The 21804-nt window shown below is 43.9% G+C and overlaps 1 protein-coding gene across 3 annotated transcripts in view; it reads right to left on the reverse strand.

The window, feature by feature from the left end:
* Window positions 1–365: 365 nt before the first annotated feature.
* The window catches only part of LOC139367183 (structural maintenance of chromosomes flexible hinge domain containing 1), a 40600-nt gene continuing 19161 nt past the window's right edge, over window positions 366–21804 (reverse strand). For 2 of the 3 annotated variants that reach the window (XM_071105326.1, XM_071105325.1), the window contains exons 24-47: window positions 18808–18945; window positions 18293–18532; window positions 17673–17821; window positions 17362–17447; window positions 17137–17255; window positions 16811–16972; window positions 16539–16667; window positions 16333–16412; window positions 16078–16235; window positions 15873–15991; window positions 13986–14047; window positions 13557–13644; window positions 13162–13293; window positions 9571–9726; window positions 9298–9430; window positions 8669–8788; window positions 7884–7969; window positions 6004–6126; window positions 5631–5815; window positions 5345–5454; window positions 4214–4284; window positions 3554–3728; window positions 1149–1307; window positions 366–945 (exon numbers count right to left, since the gene is read on the reverse strand). In XM_071105326.1, the coding sequence (XP_070961427.1) occupies window positions 824–945; window positions 1149–1307; window positions 3554–3728; window positions 4214–4284; window positions 5345–5454; window positions 5631–5815; window positions 6004–6126; window positions 7884–7969; window positions 8669–8788; window positions 9298–9430; window positions 9571–9726; window positions 13162–13293; window positions 13557–13644; window positions 13986–14047; window positions 15873–15991; window positions 16078–16235; window positions 16333–16412; window positions 16539–16667; window positions 16811–16972; window positions 17137–17255; window positions 17362–17447; window positions 17673–17821; window positions 18293–18532; window positions 18808–18945 (3102 nt within the window). In that variant the 3' untranslated portion in view covers window positions 366–823. Of the gene's footprint in view, window positions 946–1148; window positions 1308–3553; window positions 3729–4213; window positions 4285–5344; window positions 5455–5630; window positions 5816–6003; window positions 6127–7883; window positions 7970–8668; window positions 8789–9292; window positions 9431–9570; window positions 9727–13161; window positions 13294–13556; window positions 13645–13985; window positions 14048–15872; window positions 15992–16077; window positions 16236–16332; window positions 16413–16538; window positions 16668–16810; window positions 16973–17136; window positions 17256–17361; window positions 17448–17672; window positions 17822–18292; window positions 18533–18807; window positions 18946–21804 lie in introns of those variants that run through there. The other variant, XM_071105327.1, reaches the window with a different exon arrangement.

Below are 21804 nucleotides of genomic sequence, written 5' to 3' on the forward strand. Positions count from 1 at the left end.
GCTGTTAATGTCTTAACGACCGTTTCACAGGTGCATGTTCATTAATTGTTTATGGTTCATTGAACAAGCATGGGAAACAGTGTTTAAAGCCTTTACAATGAAGATCTGAAATTCTTTGGATTTTACAAATTATCTTTGAAAGACAGGGTCCTGAAAAGGGGACTTTTTAAAATGCCATGAATTATTGCATAACAGTTTCACACAATTCTAATTAACTTAATCACGACACACCCCTCAATATTAACATTGGTTGCACTAATTACACCGTCCACATAACCTGGTTCATGCATTCATGACATTACCCTGAAGAAGGCAGTGATGCTGAAACATTGGTGATTTACCCAATAAATTACTTTGAGTTCATATATGGTGTGCAACTCTTTATTTTTATAGTTTGAGGTCACTTAAGCATCAGTCAGCCAAATACGGATTCATTCAAAACATATCTTGTAGAATTTTCACAAACACACCTAATTCCTAAGTGAAAACACATTTATAAACAATTTATAAAATATTTTTTTAATAAAAAAATAAAATAATCTTTGTACATTGTTCAAAACCTACCTTCCCCTATCAAAACACAGTTAATTGTAAACTGGACAAAAAGAAATAAAGTTCATCTAAATACCGGTCGCTTCATATTGCTGCCATCTACATTTAAATGTGTAAAAAAAACACCAACCTGCTGAACAAATGAATGAAAATGCATGAAGAGACTAACTCTTCAGACTCAGACATGATGTAGATGGCATGGTACAACACTCTGCTGTACATGTCAAATGGAATTGAAAACGGACATTTATGTTGCTCAAAAAAAGGGAAATCAATAGTCTTGTTTTAATAACTTCCGCCTCGTCCTCTTGGTTACCATACCGGACGATTCTCCGGCCTTGTCAAGACTTCGTTTCACCCCAATGGCGGAAGGCGTCCGAACTGGAGTACTGGCTGTACAAAAAAACAACATACCTTTCACATTTAAAAAAAATAGCAAAGTAAATCCCTCACAGATTAAAACAAAGCGACAGGAAAATAATGTAGGGGTCACCTAACAATGCTCTTTAGGGCCTTGGGTGTGAGAAATGTGCTTTAATATTTGAATTTTATTTTTATCACAGTGTCAAAATGTACCCCTCATGATATACACGTACCAAGCTTTGTCTCAATGTCTTTGAGCTGCTTCTCCTGCTCATCCATCTCCTCTTCTTTCTGCACCATTTCAGGTGACTTCAGGTATTGCATGTGGCCGTCAAAGTCCTCCTGCACCTGTCTGCTCTTTTCCATGGCCAACCGGTACTGCTGGAGCAGGTCTGCAAACAGGGGCAAAGGCATTTTTTTTAACCCCTTTTTCATGGTATCCAATTGGTACTTACAGTCTTGTCCGTATGGGAGTTGCAGCCATGAGACTCGGGAGAGGTGAAGGCCGAGAGCCGTGCGTCCTCTGAAACACAACATGCCCACTTAACCCGGAAGCCAGCCACACCAATGTGTCGGAGGAAATACTGTACACATGGCGACCGTGTCAACGTGCACTGCGCCCGGCCTGCCAAAGAAGTCGCTAGTGCGCGATGGGACAAGGACATCCCTGCCGGTCAAACCTTCTAACCCAGATGACGCTGGGCCAATTGTGCGCTGCCCCATGGGTCTCCCGGTTGCGGCCCGCTGCAACAGAGCCTGGACTTGAACCTAGAATCTCTAGTGGCACAGCTAGCACTGCAATTCAGTGCCTAAGATCACTGTGCCACTCGGGAGGCCTTTGTACATTTACACTATAAATAAAAAACATATCTATCTAGATATCTATATAGATATCTATCTATCTATCTATCTATCTATATATATATCTATATATATATACAGTGCCTTGCGAAAGTATTCGGCCCCCTTGAACTTTGCGACCTTTTGCCACATTTCAGGCTTCAAACATAAAGATATAAAACTGTATTTTTTTGTGAAGAATCAACAACAAGTGGGACACAATCATGAAGTGGAACGACATTTATTGGATATTTCAAACTTTTTTAACAAATCAAAAACTGAAAAATAGGGCGTGCAAAATTATTCAGCCCCTTTACTTTCAGTGCAGCAAACTCTCTCCAGAAGTTCAGTGAGGATCTCTGAATGATCCAATGTTGACCTAAATGACTAATGATGATAAATACAATCCACCTGTGTGTAATCAAGTCTCCGTATAAATGCACCTGCACTGTGATAGTCTCAGAGGTCCGTTAAAAGCGCAGAGAGCATCATGAAGAACAAGGAACACACCAGGCAGGTCCGAGATACTGTTGTGAAGAAGTTTAAAGCCGGATTTGGATACGAAAAGATTTCCCAAGCTTTAAACATCCCAAGGAGCACTGTGCAAGCGATAATATTGAAATGGAAGGAGTATCAGACCACTGCAAATCTACCAAGACCTGGCCGTCCCTCTAAACTTTCAGCTCATACAAGGAGAAGACTGATCAGAGATGCAGCCAAGAGGCCCATGATCACTCTGGATGAACTGCAGAGATCTACAGCTGAGGTGGGAGACTCTGTCCATAGGACAACAATCAGTCGTATATTGCACAAATCTGGCCTTTATGGAAGAGTGGCAAGAAGAAAGCCATTTCTTAAAGATATCCATAAAAAGTGTTGTTTAAAGTTTGCCACAAGCCACCTGGGAGACACACCAAACATGTGGAAGAAGGTGCTCTGGTCAGATTAAACCAAAATTGAACTTTTTGGCAACAATGCAAAACGTTATGTTTGGCGTAAAAGCAACACAGCTGAACACACCATCCCCACTGTCAAACATGGTGGTGGCAGCATCATGGTTTGGGCCTGCTTTTCTTCAGCAGGGACAGGGAAGATGGTTAAAATTGATGGGAAGATGGATGGAGCCAAATACAGGACCATTCTGGAAGAAAACCTGATGGAGTCTGCAAAAGACCTGAGACTGGGACAGAGATTTGTCTTCCAACAAGACAATGATCCAAAACATAAAGCAAAATCTACAATGGAATGGTTCAAAAATAAACATATCCAGGTGTTAGAATGGCCAAGTCAAAGTCCAGACCTGAATCCAATCGAGAATCTGTGGAAAGAACTGAAAACTGCTGTTCACAAATGCTCTCCATCCAACCTCACTGAGCTCGAGCTGTTTTGCAAGGAGGAATGGGAAAAACTTTCAGTCTCTCGATGTGCAAAACTGATAGAGACATACCCCAAGCGACTTACAGCTGTAATCGCAGCAAAAGGTGGCGCTACAAAGTATTAACTTAAGGGGGCTGAATAATTTTGCACCCCCAATTTTTCAGTTTTTGATTTGTTAAAAAAAAGTTTGAAATATCCAATAAATGTCATTCCACTTCATGATTGTGTCCCACTTGTTGTTGATTCTTCACAAAAAAATACAGTTTTATATCTTTATGTTTGAAGCCTGAAATGTGGCAAAAGGTCGCCAAGTTCAAGGGGGCCGAATACTTTCGCAAGGCACTGTATATATAGGAGGATACTATACTCCGAAATGCACAAAGTAAAAATCCAGTTACAGAAGTAAAATCCAGTCACTGACCAATCTGGCCCATAAAGGTGTGGTAGTCCTTGGGGAGGGGTGCGCCGAACACCTGGCCACGCAGTCTCTCTATTGGAGGGGCTTTGTTCTGCATGCCCCCAAACTTGCCGTTGCTGCGGATCCTATCGCCCTGCCGAGTCAGGAGGGTGGGGCATGGCACCTTGCTCTGGACCACCTGGCCAAAACAAAAAACAACAAGACCCAATTCTCAAAACAGGAAAAAAACTGACTGGACTTTAGGACAGGTTTCTGGACCACCCATACAAAGACACTAGACCTGCTTCACAAATAGAGCACTATTCCCTATTTAGTACACTACTTTCCACCAGGGCCCGGGCCAAAAGTAGTGTACTAAATAGGGAATATGGTGGAAACTGAGGGACCAACCTACCTAAATTTGTCCAACAAACTCATATTTTTTATATTTAGTTGCAAAACGTTTTGAAAGTTTGCCGCGGTCTCCGCCTAAATGAATAAACCCCTGAATTTGTGCAATACAAACTAGTTTGTTGAAAACGGTTACTGTCCAGAAACATTTAGCTATAGTGTGCACTAATGAATACACCCCAGATCTCCCAGGCAAAGGCTTTAAACTAGAACACTAATTGGCCAGGGTGTTACAGATGGCTTGGTTAAGGCAGCATGCCTGGCCTGACTCACCCCCTTCCTGTAGTGGTTAGCAGAGTCCAGGTCATCCGTCAAAATTGTGTCTCCAAGGAGGTTGCCGAACACTGCAGGGAAACAAGAGATGATTATTTAAAGGCTAGTTACATACGTATTCACCAAACTACTACCAGAGTATTACCTGAAACGGATCACTAAAGCTCCTACTTTTACTGAAACATGTTCCATTACTTGGCTAAAGACAGGGGGGTGTATGATATCATACAACTGCTTCTATAGAGGGTAAATAAACTCAGGTTCTTAAAAGGTTTTTTATCTGGAGGCGGAAAAAAACACACACCTGTTTAGGCGAGGTGCTGGCTAGCGGAATAGAACACTTAATAAAAAATAAAAAAAGTTCTGTTGAAGTTCTGTTGGTTATTAGGATATTCAATTATTGCATCTGAACTCCTAGAGTGTGCGGCTCTCCTTTTCTTATTTAAAAGGTTTGAACCATTTCAGTATATTTCATGCCCTGACAAAAACCTCTTATAAGCGGAAGCCCGAGAGAAGCATAACATGTAAAGAAAGAACGTAAAACTGTTCCAAGAGCCCTCATTATGAAATCAATCCCAAATCTGGAAATACAGAAATCTAAGAGCAAAAATAACAAAAGTTTAAACATGCATGATGACAATCCTTTAAATTACACAAAACAGCATCATGATGTATAATAATTTTTATAGTGAAAGGCTGGGGTCCAATTTCAGCTCCAGTAGCAGAGTCCCCCCAGGGAGGGATGCCATAACTGCCCCGTGAGGTAAGAGCCTGGGGTTCCGTCTGGAACCGTTTAGCCCCCAAACGCAGGCGGGTGAGAGAGAGAGCGAAGGGCCAGGGGAGGAACTACCCTAACAACCACAAACACACAACTCAGAGTAAGAGTGCTGATCTAGGATCAGGCCCCTGCTCTCCATATCATCTTATTCATTATGATTGAAAAGGCTAAACTGATCCTAGATCACAAGTCTGAGACACTTGATAAACATGGAGACCAGGAATGAAGAGACAAAAGCTTCTGGAACTGCACAGAAACAGAAACCACGCATGCTTAGGCACAACTAGACAATTACATTTAAGGGGGGGAGGAATATTTGACCCAAAGAGAAATTCTGAAGAAGACTAACTCACCTATGTGGCAGTTCTCTGCATTCTCTGGGAAAATGAGGAGGTCTCGGGCAAACACAGGGTTCCCAATGGGACGAAAGCTGTCCTGACCGTTCCTTATATGGGGCAAGGGTCTGGAAAAGAAACAAGTACAGCCCACAAAAGCATGAACACCTTTGAGAATAATGAAACAGAGCTCAAAGAACCTCACATGACACAGGTCCCAGACTAAAAACTGTAGGAGGCCAACTACTGGAAAGGAAGGAACAATTGCATGTTGTTTAGAGTGTAAAGGTGTGCGTGTGTTCACCTGCTGCTGTTCTTCCTCCAGAACACCGTGTCCAGGGGCATGACCTGCTGCTTCCCCTGGGTGTCGTCATAGATCTTACGTGCCGCCACCGTTGTCATGGTGACCACACAGTCAATGTCCCCCAAGAGGTGCCAGGAGATGACCGTGGCCACGTCATCGTCCTCCACCAGCGCCAGGTGGCCAATCTACATCAGAGACAGTGGGTGAGATTCTGAGTTACACACCACATACCGTCCTTCACCAATTAACCACTACTTCGGCCCGAAGCATAAGAAAGCTGCAGAGACAGGGTCCGGCTCCCAAATGGCACATGATGGGGAATAGGGTGCCATTTGGGAGCAAGACAGAGTAAAATGTTTTTCGTCTGCTTTACTTTTCCCAGGACGTCAAGGTTGCCCCTGAAGGGATCGGGCATGGCGCAGACTCTCCGCGTCTGGAGTTTCATCTTCTCCGCGTCAGCCATCTTCTGACCGATGACTTTGTCGATCGCTGGGATCTGTAGAAACAGCCATCAAACATTTCAACTTCAGAGTGCACGCATCATGCATACAGTGCCTTGCGAAAGTATTCGGCCCCCTTGAACTTTGCGACCTTTTGCCACATTTCAGGCTTCAAACATAAAGATATAAAACTGTATTTTTTTGTGAAGAATCAACAACAAGTGGGACACAATCATGAAGTGGAACGACATTTATTGGATATTTAAAACTTTTTTAACAAATCAAAAACTGAAAAATAGGGCGTGCAAAATTATTCAGCCCCTTTACTTTCAGTGCAGCAAACTCTCTCCAGAAGTTCAGTGAGGATCTCTGAATGATCCAATGTTGACCTAAATGACTAATGATGATAAATACAATCCACCTGTGTGTAATCAAGTCTCCGTATAAATGCACCTGCACTGTGATAGTCTCAGAGGTCCGTTAAAAGCGCAGAGAGCATCATGAAGAACAAGGAACACACCAGGCAGGTCCGAGATACTGTTGTGAAGAAGTTTAAAGCCGGATTTGGATACAAAAAGATTTCCCAAGCTTTAAACATCCCAAGGAGCACTGTGCAAGCGATAATATTGAAATGGAAGGAGTATCAGACCACTGCAAATCTACCAAGACCTGGCCGTCCCTCTAAACGTTCAGCTCATACAAGGAGAAGACTGATCAGAGATGCAGCCAAGAGGCCCATGATCACTCTGGATGAACTGCAGAGATCTACAGCTGAGGTGGGAGACTCTGTCCATAGGACAACAATCAGTCGTATATTGCACAAATCTGGCCTTTATGGAAGAGTGGCAAGAAGAAAGCCATTTCTTAAAGATATCCATAAAAAGTGTTGTTTAAAGTTTGCCACAAGCCACCTGGGAGACACACCAAACATGTGGAAGAAGGTGCTCTGGTCAGATGAAACCAAAATTGAACTTTTTGGCAACAATGCAAAACGTTATGTTTGGCGTAAAAGCAACACAGCTGAACACACCATCCCCACTGTCAAACATGGTGGTGGCAGCATCATGGTTTGGGCCTGCTTTTCTTCAGCAGGGACAGGGAAGATGGTTAAAATTGATGGGAAGATGGATGGAGCCAAATACAGGACCATTTTGGAAGAAAACCTGATGGAGTCTGCAAAAGACAGACTGGGACGGAGATTTGTCTTCCAACAAGACAATGATCCAAAACATAAAGCAAAATCTACAATGGAATGGTTCAAAAATAAACATATCCAGGTGTTAGAATGGCCAAGTCAAAGTCCAGACCTGAATCCTTATCGAGAATCTGTCGAAAGAACTGAAAACTGCTGTTCACAAATGCTCTCCATCCAACCTCACTGAGCTCGAGCTGTTTTGCAAGGAGGAATGGGAAAAAATGTCAGTCTCTCGATGTGCAAAACTGATAGAGACATACCCCAAGCGACTTACAGCTGTAATCGCAGCAAAAGGTGGCGCTACAAAGTATTAACTTAAGGGGGCTGAATAATTTTGCACGCCCAATTTTTCAGTTTTTGATTTGTTAAAAAAGTTTGAAATATCCAATAAATGTCGTTCCACTTCATGATTGTGTCCCACTTGTTGTTGATTCTTCACAAAAAGATACAGTTTTATATCTTTATGTTTGAAGCCTGAAATGTGGCAAAAGGTCGCAAAGTTCAAGGGGGCCGAATACTTTCGCAAGGCACTGTAGCACAATGACAGTCTTGTGGAAGGGGGGTTGAGTATCTGTGGTCTTTGTGAGTGGGAGAACGTGGGTATAATCCAATACTCACGGACGACAGTTGTGCTACAGCCATGCCATTCTTCCCGAGCTCAGATTTCAAGTGACTCTCCTTGTTGGTGGCGTTGCGCACCTGATCTGAAGCAAGACAAATGTTTAAAACATTGATAGTTTGGCAACCAAACTGGCAGTTTCCATCACTTCCTGCAGCTCAGTTGACATAATTAAGCAATAAGGCACACGAGGCAGTGCTATATCATGAATACAGTCACAGGTCAATGTCGTCGTTTGGCCCCGACAGTTAGAAACATATTAAAATTAATTCCATAATTTCATTAAAACATTAATCTTGATAAGTCAATTCATACAATGTCATTCTTCCACCAGAAAATATAATCCGGACAAAAATCTGGTTGTTAGTTCTTTTGGTCAGACGTGCCCCAGACTTTCATTATTTTTGGATAGTTGCTATGCAAAAGGACTGGTCGTCTGCTCTAAACAAATTGGTTGCTACGCAGGTTGGACAACGTTCTTATCACTTGCTAGCTAGCCAGTCAACTTCAGCTATCTCAGTCACGTCAAACATTGAACCTGGATTGATAGTTCACTAGCTGCATTTTCATTTTTCCCTACGGGCATTTACATGGATATGTCCATGATTATAAAAGTTGCTATCGCGTCGGGCTGAACAACGGCATTTGCCTGTGACTGTGTTCACGATACAGCACTGCCTCGTGTGCCCTTTTATTTTATTTGTATACACCGTGGCTTGGAACTGATCGTTCAATCATCATCCAAACAACCAGTTTTGTAACACGTTTGAAATGGAACACCTACTACTGAGCTCAGTGATGAGTTGCCTGTTGGTGTCAAACAGACTCCTGTAGATATCAACGGTCTGCTTGAGCTGGTCCTTCTTCTTGGTCAGTTCAGACATCTGCTTCCTGTTTTCCACATCTAGTAATGGACAGGAAGACAGTCAGGATCACCTGACACACACTGCTCCAGGAACCAAGAGACTGGCCTTTAAAGGGACATTACACTTTCAAATCTAAACTTCCCTTACATTTTCCGATCTCAAAAGTAGTCTAATGTTAGGCTGAATCCACGTTCCTAGGCATAGGTTGTGTCGAGTCAGCTGTATGCCTCCATCAAACACGAATGGAAAAGACAAACATCAAATACATTCAGGAATTGATATAGTGCTCATCTTTTCCATTAATTTGTGATTGAGACACGTAGCTGGATCGCCAAAACAGATGGCCTAGAATGTGGACATTTCTTAACAGTCTACTTTTGAGGTCTGAATTATTATTACGAGTGAAATGTCCCTTTAAGATGGCTGGACACTCATGATCACAGTGTGTCAACCACTTTTAGATGGGAGGCAAAAAATGATGCTATTAAAATGACAAACTGATATTGACGTGATGTCACAATTTAAAAATGAAAACGTATGACCTAACCGTTGTAGAAGCGGAAGGGAAGCTCAAACGCTGCCAGGGGATTTTTGGGGCCATACCCTGGGACCGAAGGTCTGAAGAGCAAGACATACTCATTCCCATCCTGACCAGGACTGTTCTCCATGATGAACAGATTCTAGAAGGGGGAGAGGAGAGAGAGCGAGAGAGAGGTTAAAATATTGTGGGTTTTCAAAAAAAACATGAATATCTATATGCATTGCAAACTTATGGTTAGCACACAAAAATGTTCTACAAATGCACCACCACCCCACTCACAGTGATTTGGGCCTCTCCATTAGCCAGGCTAAACTGCAGGCTCTTGACTTTGCCCTCAAAGAGAGGCAGATTTTTGTCACTGGAGCCTTTGGAGCTCTTAATGGTCACCACCACTTTCCCACTCAGCTCCAGCCCCGCTGAGTTATTATACATATCCTGGAGGGAAGCAACACAAACCATCAGCCACAGAAATATTATCACTAGAATGGGAACCCCTAGTTTAGTTGATTAATTCGACTATTTAAAAAAAAAACAAGCACACATAAAATTTAAAAGCCATACATGCACATGAATAAAATCGAGGATAACTATTCAAGTCAACGATGTCAAATTTCCATGGTCAGAGGTTCTATTTCCTTTCTAGTGATTCTATTTACAGTGCCTTCGTAAAGTATTCAGACCCCTTGACTTTTTCCACATTTTATGTTACATCCTTATTCTAAAATTGATTCAATTTAAATACACTGCTCAAAAAAATAAATGGAACACTTAAACAACACAATGTAACTCCAAGTCAATCACACTTCTCTGAAATCAAACTGTCCACTTAGGAAGCAACACTGATTGACAATAAATTTCACATGCTGTTGTGCAAATGGAATAGACAACAGGTGGAAATTATAGGCAATTAGCAAGACACCCCCAATAAAGGAGTGGTTCTGCAGGTGGTGACCACAGACCACTTCTCAGTTCCTATGCTTCCTGGCTGATGTTCTGGTCACTTTTGAATGCTGGCGGTGCTTTCACTCTAGTGGTAGCATGAGACGGAGTCTACAACCCACACAAGTGGCTCAGGTAGTGCAGCTCATCCTGGATGGCACATCAATGCGAGCTGTGGCAAGAAGGTTTGCTGTGTCTGTCAGCGTAGTGTCCAGAGCATGGAGGCGGGAGACAGGCCAGTACATCAGGAGACCAGGAGACAGGCCAGTACATCAGGAGACGTGGAGGAGGCCGTAGGAGGGCAACAACCCAGCAGCAGGACCGCTACCTCTGCCTTTTTGCAAGGAGGAGCAGGAGGAGCACTGCCAGAGCCCTGCAAAATGACCTCCAGCATGCCACAAATGTGCATGTGTCTGCTCAAACGGTCAGAAACAGACTCCATGAGGGTGGAATGAGGGCCCGACGTCCACAGGTGGGGGTTGTGCTTACAGCCCAACACCGTGCAGGACGTTTGGCATTTGTCAGAAAACACCAAGATTGGCAAATTCACCACTGGCGCCCTGTGCTCTTCACAGATGAAAGCAGGTTCACACTGAGCACATGTGACAGACGTGAGAGTCTGGAGGCGCCATGGAGAACGTTCTGCTGCCTGCAACATCCTCCAGCATGACCGGTTTGGCGGTGGGTCAGTCATGGTGTGGGGTGGCATTTGTTTGGGGGGCCGCACAGCACTCCATGTGCTCGCCAGAGGTAGCCTGACTGCCATTAGAAACCGAGATGAGATCCTCAGACCCCTTGTGAGACCATATGCTGGTGCGGTTGGCCCTGGGTTCCTCCTAATGCAAGACATTGCTAGACCTCATGTGGCTGGAGTGTGTCTGCAGTTCCTGCAAGAGGAAGGCATTGATGCTATGGACTGGCCCGCCCGTTCCCCAGACCTGAATCCAATTGAGCACATCTGGGACATCATGTCTCGCTCCATCCACCAACAGACTGTCCAGGAGTTGGCGGATGCTTTAGTCCAGGTCTGGGAGGAGATCCCTCAGGAGACCATCCGCCACCTCTTGAGGAGCATGCCCAGGCGTTGTAGGGAGGTCATACAGGCACGTGGAGGCCACACACACTACTGAGCCTCATTTAGACTTGTTTTAAGGACATTACATCAAAGTTGGATCAGCCTGTAGTGTGGTTTTCCACTTTAATTTTGAGTGTGACTCCAAATCCAGACCTCCATGGGTTGATAAATTTGATTTCCATTGATAATTTGTGTGATTTTGTTGTCAGCACATTCAACTATGTAAAGAAAAAAGTATTTAATAAGAATATTTCATTCATTCAGATCTAGGTTGTGTTAGTGTACCCTTTATTTTTTTGAGCAGTGTATATACATATCACATTTCCATAAGTATTCAGACCCTTTATTCAGTATTTTGTTGAAGGACCTTTGGCAGCGATTACAGCGTCGAGAATTCTTGGGTATGACGCTACAAGATTGGCACATCTGTATTTGGGGCGTTTCGCCCATTCTTCTCTGCAGACCCTCTCAAGCTCGGTCAGGTTGGATGCAGAGCGTTGCTGCACAGCTATTTTCAGGTCTCTCCAGAGAGGTTTGATCAGGTTCAAGTCCAGGCTCTGGCTGGGCCACTCAAGGACATTCAGAGACTTGTCCTGAAGCCCCTCCTGTGCTGTCTTGGCTGTGTGCTTAGGGTCGTTGTCCTGTTGGAAGGTGAACCTTCACCCCAGTCTGAGGTCCTGAGAGCTCTGGAGCAGGTTTTCATCAAAGATATTGAGGCTTATCTTTGCCTCAATCCTGACTAGTCTTCCAGTCCCTGCCACTGAAACACATCCCCACAGCATGATGCTGCCACCACCATGCTTCACTGTAGGAATGGTGCCAGGTTTCCTACAGACATGACGCCTGGCATTCAGGCCAAAGAGTTCAATCTTGGTTTCATCAGACCACAGAATCTTGTTTCTCATTGTCTGAGAGTCTTTAGGGGCCTATTGCCAAACTCCAAGTAGGCCATCATGTGCCTTTTACTGAGGAGTGGCTTCAGTCTGGCCACTCTACCATAAAGGCCTGATTGGTGGAGTGCTGCAGAGATGGTTGTCCTTCTCCCATCTCCACAGAGAAACTCTGTCAGAGTTACCATTGGGTTCTTGGTCACCGCCCTGACCAAGATCCTTTCCCCCAATTGTTCAGTGTGGCCCGGGCGGCCAGCTCTAGGAAGAGTCTTGGGGGTTCCAAACGTCTTCCAGTTAAGAATAGAGGCCACTGTGTTCTTGGGGACCTTCAATGCTGCAGAAATGTTGGGTACCTTTCCCCAGATCTGTGCCACGACACAATCCTGTCTCTGAGCTCTAGGGACAATTCCTTCGACCTCATGGCCTTGTTTTTGCTCTGAAATGCACTGTCAACTGTGGGACCTTTTATATACAGGCGTGTGCCTTTCCAAATCATGTCCAATCAATTGAATTTACCACAGGTGGACTCCAACCAAGTTGTAGAAACATCTCAAGGATGATCAATGGAAACAAGATGCACCGGAGCTCAACTGAGTGTCATAGCAAAGGGTCTGAATACTTATGTAAATAAGGTATTTCAGTTCTTTATTTTTAATACATTTGTAAAACAAATTGTCATTATGGGGTATTGTGTATAGATTGCTGAGGATAATACATAAAAAAATGCATTTTAGAATAAGGCTGTAACGTAACAAAATGTGGAAAAAGTCAAGGGGTCTGAATACTTTCCGAAGACACTGTATATGGCCTCAGTTAGGCTTGGTCACCAAAAATGATAGAACATTTTAACCATGCAACCATGCTTCGTTTTTCTCTATTGCTTAGTCAAGTTGGCTTTTTTCCCTTCACTAATCCTATGTTTAGTGATTCATGACAATTGCTGGCCAGAGGATCTAATCATCTCACCATTAATTTCAGAGACATGTCCTCCACCAGAGTCCGACTGTCAAGGACGTTGTTGTTAACCACCACTGGGGTTGGTGGCTGCAGGTCTGGGGCCAATTTGACAGGGTCGTTGGGTACAACATTTATGACATACTAGGCAAGGGCAAGAAAGAGAGAGAAGTGATTATCATAGTTCTACAAGTAGCACAAAATAATGACCTATGGGCCTTTGGACATACAGCCACTGGACATGAGACATTTCTTCTACATAAGAATAACAGGAGACCAATTTGGAGAGCAGAGACCATATCCACGTGTACGTGTTTCACTCAAAGCCAGTTGGGGGTGTCTGGAAATTAGTTGTCTGTGAGGAGTGGGTTTATGGCTCTAAGCCATCTGGTTGAAGTTGAACTCACCTGGTGACTCCACAGCCCTTTAGTCTTGTCAACACACAGCACAAACTGGATGGTGTACTTCCCGACATGGTCTGGGATGACTTTGTCTCTGTTAGATGAAAATGAATAATTTTACATAAACATCACAGGACTACCTTTGTGTGTTGAATAAAGGTTAATAAAAAATAAAACAATCTTTGTGTTGATACACCATGAAGTGGCAATCACCTCTGACCAGAACATCAGTTACCATTCATTATATGTTCATTTCCCAATAATTCAATGTTTAAATTGCCACCCATCAGGTGATTGCTAACACCGCGGCCACCCGCTTGCTTTGCAATTTGTAGTGTGTCTCTCTAAAGCCATTTTAGGCAGGAGAGGAAATACCCATCTTAGTACTACAATTACCCAGCACAAGCTGGGTACGAATATAAAACTATTGGTTACCTGAAGTGAAAACTGTTCGCCTTTTCGTCTTCCATGGGTTTGCTGCATTTCAGTTGGGCAGCCTTTAAAAAAAAGCATGAACACAATGAGTATTCTTTATTGCCATCCCTTTTTATGTACGTATGTATGTATGTACGTAGGTATGCATGTATGTACACACTTTCAAAAGTTTGGGGTCACTTAGAAATGTCCTTGTTTTTATGTCCATTAACATCAAATTGATCATAAATACTCGTAGACATTGTTAATGTTGTAAATGACTATTGCAGCTGGAAACGGCTGATTTTTTATGGATTATTTACATAGGCCCATTATCAGCAACCATCACGCCGGTGTTCCATCATGTTGTGTTAGCAAATCCAAGTTTATCATTTAAAAAAGGCTAATTGATCATAATTTTGCAATTATGTTAGCACAGATGAACACTGTTTTGCTAATTAAAGAAGCAATAAAACTGGCCTTCTTTAGACTAGTTGAGTGTCTGGAGCATCAGCATTTGTGGGTTCAATTACAGGCTCAAAAAGGACAAAAATATAGAGACTTTTCTTCTGAAACTCGGTCTATTCTTGTTTTGAGAAATGAAGGCTATTCCATGCAAGAAATTGCCAAGAAACTGAAGATCTCGTACAACGCTGTGTACTACTACCTTCACAGAACAGCGCAGACTGGCTCTATAGAGAGAGCGGGAGGCCCCGGTGCACAACTGAGATAGAGGACAAGTACATTAGAGTGTCTAGTTTGAGAAACAGACACCTCAGAAGTCCTCAACTGGCAGCTTTATTAAATAGTACCCGCAAAACACCAGTCTCAACGTCAACAGTGAAGAGGTGACTCCGGGACGCTTGCCTTCGAGGCAGATTTGCAAAGAAAAAGCCATATCTCAGACTGGCCAATAAAAATAAAATATTAAGATGGGCAAAAGAATGCAGACACTGGACAGAGGAACTCTGGCCAGCATCCCGGAGTCGCCTCTTCACTGTTGATGTTGAGACTGGTGTTTTGCGGCTGCTATTTAATGAAGTTGCCAGTTGAGGACTTGTGATGCGTCTGTTTCTCAAACTAGACACTAATGTACTTGTCCTCTTGCTCAGTTGTGCACCGGAGCCTCCCACTCCTCTTTCTATTCTGGTTAGAGACAGTTTGCGCTGTTTTGTGAAGGGAGTAGTACACAGTGTTGTACGAGATCTTCAGTTTCTTGGCAATTTCTCGCATAGAATAACCTTCATTTCTCAGAGCAAGAATAGACAGAGTTTCAGAAGAAAAGTCTATATTTTTGTCAATTTTGAGCCTGTAATTGAACCCACAAATGCTGATGCTTCAGACACTCAACTAGACTAAAGAAGGCCAGTTTTATTGCTTCTTTAATGAGCAAAACAGTTTTCAGCTGTGCTAACAATTGCAAAAGGGTTTTCTAATGATTAATTAGCCTTTTAAACTGAATAACTTAGATTAGCTAACACAATGTGCCATTGGCACACAGGCGTGATGATTGCTGATAATGGGCCTCTGTAGATATTCCATTTAAAAATCTGCCGTTTCCAGCTACAATAGTCATTTACAACATTAACAATGTCTACACTGTATTTCTGATCAATTTGATGTTAATTTAAAATGGCCCCCAAAAATTGCTTTTATTTCAAAAACAAGGACATTTCTCAGTGACACCAAACGTTTGAACGGTAGTGTTTGTATATATATTTTTTTTACAAGTAATGTGAAAAGTTGTGTCCTTGTGTGACAGCCAAAGTCTGTTAAAGTTCATTCGTCCCTTTGGGTCTCAGTCCCAAATGGCAGTGAATTCCCTTTATAGTGCACAACTTTAGGGCTCTGCACTATATAGGCAATAGGGTGCCATTTGGGATGCACCCTGGGTGTCCCGTAACTCACCCCTGAGGGGGGCCTTGACGTCCCTGACGGCTCTCCCTTCCACAACAGCATGGACATGTTGGCAGGGTTGAGGTTCTTGATGGTGCTGCCCTCCTCCGACACCACAGACACTGAAAACACTGGACCCACACAAACACCACCATGACAGGTCAGCTGACACAGAAGCCGCAGACACACAGGCAGCGCCACAGACAGAGGTACAGACCTGTGAGGGTGCCTCCAGCAGGAAACACTGAGTTTGTGTTGTACTCCACCACCAGTTTGACAGGTTTGTTAGGATCGGGGATAATGGTAAGCTTTACGGCTGGACCGTGGATGGGCTTCTTGTTGAAGGACCCTCTGAACTCCAGCGCATACTCCCCCCTGGGAGACCAACAGGGGTTGAACATGGCCCTCCAATAATATATGGTTGCAGGGTCATTATGGCAAGTGGTTAGGAATTATAGGGTTAGGAACTTACTTTGGACCGCTCACATGGTCTACTACGAAACTGGCTTTTCCATCTTTGTCTATCGGTTGTGAATTAACGGGTGACTTCACCTGAAAAACAAAAGACTTCATCACAATTTCTTATCAAGAAGATAAGCTACCCAATAGAGGTCAATATCCCCAATGCTATAGAATTCCCATGTCCCCTTTACATTCGTTGAGGGGAGAGTGGCTGACCTTTAGAGCTGGAGTGGAAGTCTTCAGTGTCACCACAACCCTCTGGTCAGGAGAGGGGTTCCCCCACTCGTCAAACAGCTGGAGGAGGAAGGGCGTCTGGATGCCCTGCTCATTCAGTACCTGCAGGGGCTGAGGTAAAGACGCAACACACGGACGACAGTTAGTTAGGGAGAGAGGACAGCCATGACCAATATGTACCAAGACTCAGTGGTTGCATAAAATGGCAACACTGACGCGGTCAAGAGTGTCTTGGCCCTTAACTTAATGCCCACCTCTTGTGGTCCGTCCACTAGTTTGAGCTGTGCAGGGACCCCAGCCGTCAATTTAATTGTCACATGCTCCGCAAAGTCCCTCCAGGTGAAGTTCAGCTCTCTGATGCCTGGGAACCCAGGGTTGAACCGCACCCCTGTCACTAACATGGAGTGGGTGCTCTCCTGGTTACAACACAACGGCGTAATGGACATTTTGTTTTATGTCGTTTTTCCAATTCACAGACTGTAGCTTTAAGGACAATATGGGATGTTTTGACGCAAATTATACTTTCAGCAAAAATTCTCAATGATAGCATTACAAAATCACTTGGATTTATTCAATGTACCTGCCAGGTAAAGACCAGGGATGCTTTGTCAAGACCCTCGGCATCCACGGCGAGAGAGTCCACACAGGTCGCGGTCAGCATCTGAGTTTTATTACCATACTGGTCTGTAAGCTGTAAGACTGGGAAAGGGGATGACCAGTTTCTCATTTGGAAGGTAATCAAGAAGAAGTGTTTAAATGTGAATTAGGTGTCAAGAGAGTCAACTGTTGATGGCTCCAGACTCACAGATCTTTCCTGATAGGACCTCTCCCATCCTCACGGTCGACTCGCTCAGGGTGGCCTTCATGTGTTTCGGCTCGTCGGGGCGGGGCCTAAAACCAACACATAGCCAATCAAAAACAGGCCCGCCCCGCTGATATGATAAGCGCAATCAGAATTAATTTTGTTGCTACCTCTATAAGCATATTAACATTGTCTACTTTGTATCTTTTCACCACGAGGCAAAAATCTTTGCCTCATCAAAAAAAAAAAAATAATAATAATAATAATTGCTTGAGTGCAAGATCTTTCTACCCATGTTTGAGCAGACGACTTACACTATAGTGAAGGAGGTGTCGACAGACACCAGCTCCTCCATGTAGGAGACCTGGTAGAAGTGCTCCTCCTTCACCAGCGTCGGGACCGGCACGTTGGGCAGCTTCCCCTGAGCCAGCTCCTCCACACTCATGTCAGCCGCCCAGTTCACCTGACACAGTCACAACAGACAAACAGGGGAGTCTCAGACAACAGGCTGCTAGAAGCATCAACACTGATCTAATATCCATGTCAACTCTAATGCAGGACTCCTGGGCCCAGTATTCATAAAGCATCTCAGAGGAGGAATGCTGATCTAGAATCAGATGCCCCCTCATTCATATGCTCTAGTCGGCTGTACCTCCATCAAAATGCCAGTATTTGTCCTTCATATTTGTTCTCCGTCTTTTTAAACAGTGAGACAATGTTTTCAGCACTTATTTCCATGACTGATCAGAACGTGTTTTCTTATGGCCCTCGGTTGTCCCTCTGCAGCAGACATATGGTGAGCAATATGTTTGGAATGTCGAATTGCAATACATAAATCGTATCTGCACCTAAGTATCGTGATAATACCGTATTGTGAGGTCCCTGGTCATCCCCAGCCCTAATTCATACATGGTCAGGGTGGTGTCATCATTACCTTGATCCTCCGGGCCATCTCCTCAGACAGAGGGACCACCCTGCCTCTCTCGTCATACAGTCTATAATGGAGGTTCTCCAGGAGGTCCCCTGCAGTCCAGTCTATCTTTTCCTTGTCCCTAAGCACCATGGAGTCCACCAGGCTGTCCTCGTCCTCCTGACTGTACAACTCGAGACGTGACACACGGGTGCTGGGGACAACCCTCAGATCCCTCTGGACTGGAGCTACACTCTTCTGACTCTGATGGGTAAGAAGGGATGAATGAACATGTATCATTTCACTTGACAAAATGTATTCGTGTCATGTTTTTACACTGAAAATATTTAAAAAGCCCCAAATAATATTGGACTGAAAAACAAAACCTTATGAAGCAGTGAAAAAAATGGCAGTGTGCAGGAGCTTCTTTTTTCTATAATTGAGCTCCATGGAGGGGGCGAAATAAGTTGAAAGGAGACGTTAAGAAGTTTGAGGTGAAACAAAGGGGGGGTCTTAATAGATGACAAACAATTACTTACAGGAATATCAAATGTAGCTTTAACCGTCTGGTCTCCCGCAATGTTTTTGAAGGTGATTGGTTTTAGCACCAGGGTCCCGGCTCCTGTGTTACTGCAGTCTACAGCCACCATGGAGGTCGAACCAGGGATCCCCTGCAACTGAGACCCCACAGAAAGATACATACCGCACAAATATATTTTATTATTGTCAAGCCAACACGTAGACTTCCAGGACTCAATTTTTTTTTTTACCGCATTCATTCTATTGGGCAACAGTCTCTTTATGCATCTAGAAGGGAAGAGTTACTCCAGAAGGCGGAGGTTGTCTATGTAAGGACATTTTAAAATCAGGCCCAGTGGGCACTGCTGACAAACAGTGAAACATTGTCAAGCAACTCATTGATTTCCAGGACTCAAATATACACAGAGTATACAAAGCATTAGGAACACCTGCTCTTTCCATAACTGACCAGGAGAAAGCTATGATACCTTATTGAGGTCACCTGTTAAATGCACTTCAAACCAGTGTAGATGAAGGGGAGGAGACTGGTTACAGAAGGATTCTTAAGCCTTTGAGTCATGGATGGTGTATGCAATGCCTTCAGAAAGTAAATCGGACCCATTGACTTTTCCCACATTTTGTTAGGTTACAGTATTATTCTAACATTGAGGGGGGACTAGTCAATCTACACAAAATACCCCATAATGACAAAGCAAAACAGGGTTAGACATTTTTGCTAACTTATTAAATATAAAACTGAAATATCACATTTACATAAGTACTCAGATCCTTTACTCAGTACTTCGTTGAAGCACCTTTGGCAGTGATTACAGCCGAGTCTTCTTGGGTATGACGCTACAAGCTTGGCACACCTATATTTGGGAAGTTTTTCATTCTATCAAGCTCTGTCAGGTTGGATGGGGAGCGTCGCTGCACAGCTATTTTCAGGTCTCTCCAGAGATGTTCCATCGGGTTCAAGTCTGGGCTCTGGCTGGGCCACAAGGACATTCCGAGACTTGTCCCGAAGCCCCTCCTCTGTTGTCCTGGCTGTGTGCTTAGCATCATTGTCCTGTTGGAAGGTGAACATTCACCCCAGTCTGAGGTCCTGAGTGCTCTGGAGCAGGTTTCCATCAAGGATCTCTGTACTTTGCGCCATTCATCTTTCCCTCAAGCCTGACTAGTCACCCAGTCCCTGCCCCTGAAAAAAATCCCCACAGCATGTTGCCGCCACCACCATGCTTCACCGTAGGGATGGTGCCAGGTTTCCTCTAGACGTGACCCTTGGCATTCAGGCCAAAGATATCAATCTTTGTTTTATCAGACCAGAGAATCTTGTTTCTCATGGTCAGCCCTTTATGTGCCTTTTGGCAAAATCCAAGGGGGTTGTCATGTGCCTTTTACGGAGGAGTGGCCTCAGTCTGGCCACTATCATAAAGGTCTGATTGGTGGAGTGCTGCAGAGATGGTTGTCCTTCTGACAGTTTTTAACATCTCCACAGAGGAACTCTGTAGCTCCGTCAGAGTAACCATCGGGTTCTTGGTCACCTCCCTGACCAAGGCCCTCCTCCCCTGTTTGCTCAGTTTGGCTGGGCGGCCAAGCTCTAGCCAAACTGTGGTGGTTCCAAACTTCTTCCAGTTAAGAATGATGGAGGGCCACTGTGTTGTTGGGGGACCTTCAATGCTGCAGACATTTTTCGGTACCCTTCCCCAGATTTGTGCCTCGACACAATCCTGTCGCGGTGCTCTACCGGCAATTCCTTCGACCTCATGGCTTGGTTTTTGCTCTGACATGCACTGTCAACTGTGGGACCTTATATAGACAGGTGTGTGATCTCCAAATAATGTCCAATCAATTGAATTTACCACAGGTGGACTACAATCAAGTTGTAGAAACATTAAGGATGATCAATGGAAACAGGATGCACCGGAGCTAAATTTTGAGTCTCATAACAAAGGGTTTGAATACTTATGTAAATATGGTATTTTTATAAAATTGGCTAACATTTCTAAAAACCTGTTTTCACTTTGTCATTATCGGGTATTGTGTGTAGCTTGATGAGGGAAAAAAATACTATTTAATCAATTTTAAAAACGCTGCAAGATAACAAAATGTGTGTGTGGAATCAATGTGTGGAATCAAGGGGTCGGAATACTTTCCCGGATGCACTGTATACAAAAACGCATTTCTTTCCTGCCATTGGGCAACAGTCGCTTTATGCACTCATCTGGAAGTGAAGAGTGGCTCCAGAAATCTGAGATTGTCTATGGAGGACATTCTATCAGGCCCAGTGGGCACTGTTGGCAAACATTGAACTCCTCTTTATCTTAGTGAGAAAGGAAAGGGATGGAGACATGTGGACCAATGGCGCCACCAGGGTAATACAGCTGCCTCAACTTCAAAGGCTGACACAGCAGTTAAAGCCTTTCCTGAAGGAGGAGACTAATTCCTACACTAAATCCAGCATGATTTAATCTCCAGAACAGCAATGTGTTGATAAATTGAAGCAATTCAGAAGCATGTGCTAATTTATGGGTTGTGATCAGATTTTAAAAGTCACAAAAGTATTCCCGTAGGTGAGATCTGCCTCCTAGAGCCCCCTCACTTGGGAGATGTCCAGATGGCCCATCAGAAGTCCACAAGCCAGATATCATTCATGGATTCTATCCTACGGGTAGATATTCTGGCAAAGAGCTGGATCGTATTCACAAGGAACGCAACAATCAAATAGGGGAGGGACTACTTTGTCCAATAAGAAACACTTGTTTTCCATTGCAAAACATTTTGCTATGGTATGCACTAATGAATACAACTCTGGTAACCTGCTGTATGGAGAGTGGCCCTAAATTGCACATCCTCTCTGGGACAGTGACACACCCTCTTACTCAACCCTAAAGAGTTGAAATAGTGCTCTGGCAGAGGGACAAGCCCGCCTCTCCCTTTATATTAGTTTGTTTCCTGAAGAGGGAACGGCTGTTCTACTGGAGCCAGTGGTTTTCATTAGCCAACTGCTGAGAAAC

Source organism: Oncorhynchus clarkii, chromosome 15, assembly GCF_045791955.1.
Source record: "Oncorhynchus clarkii lewisi isolate Uvic-CL-2024 chromosome 15, UVic_Ocla_1.0, whole genome shotgun sequence".
Lineage (NCBI taxonomy): Eukaryota > Metazoa > Chordata > Actinopteri > Salmoniformes > Salmonidae > Oncorhynchus > Oncorhynchus clarkii.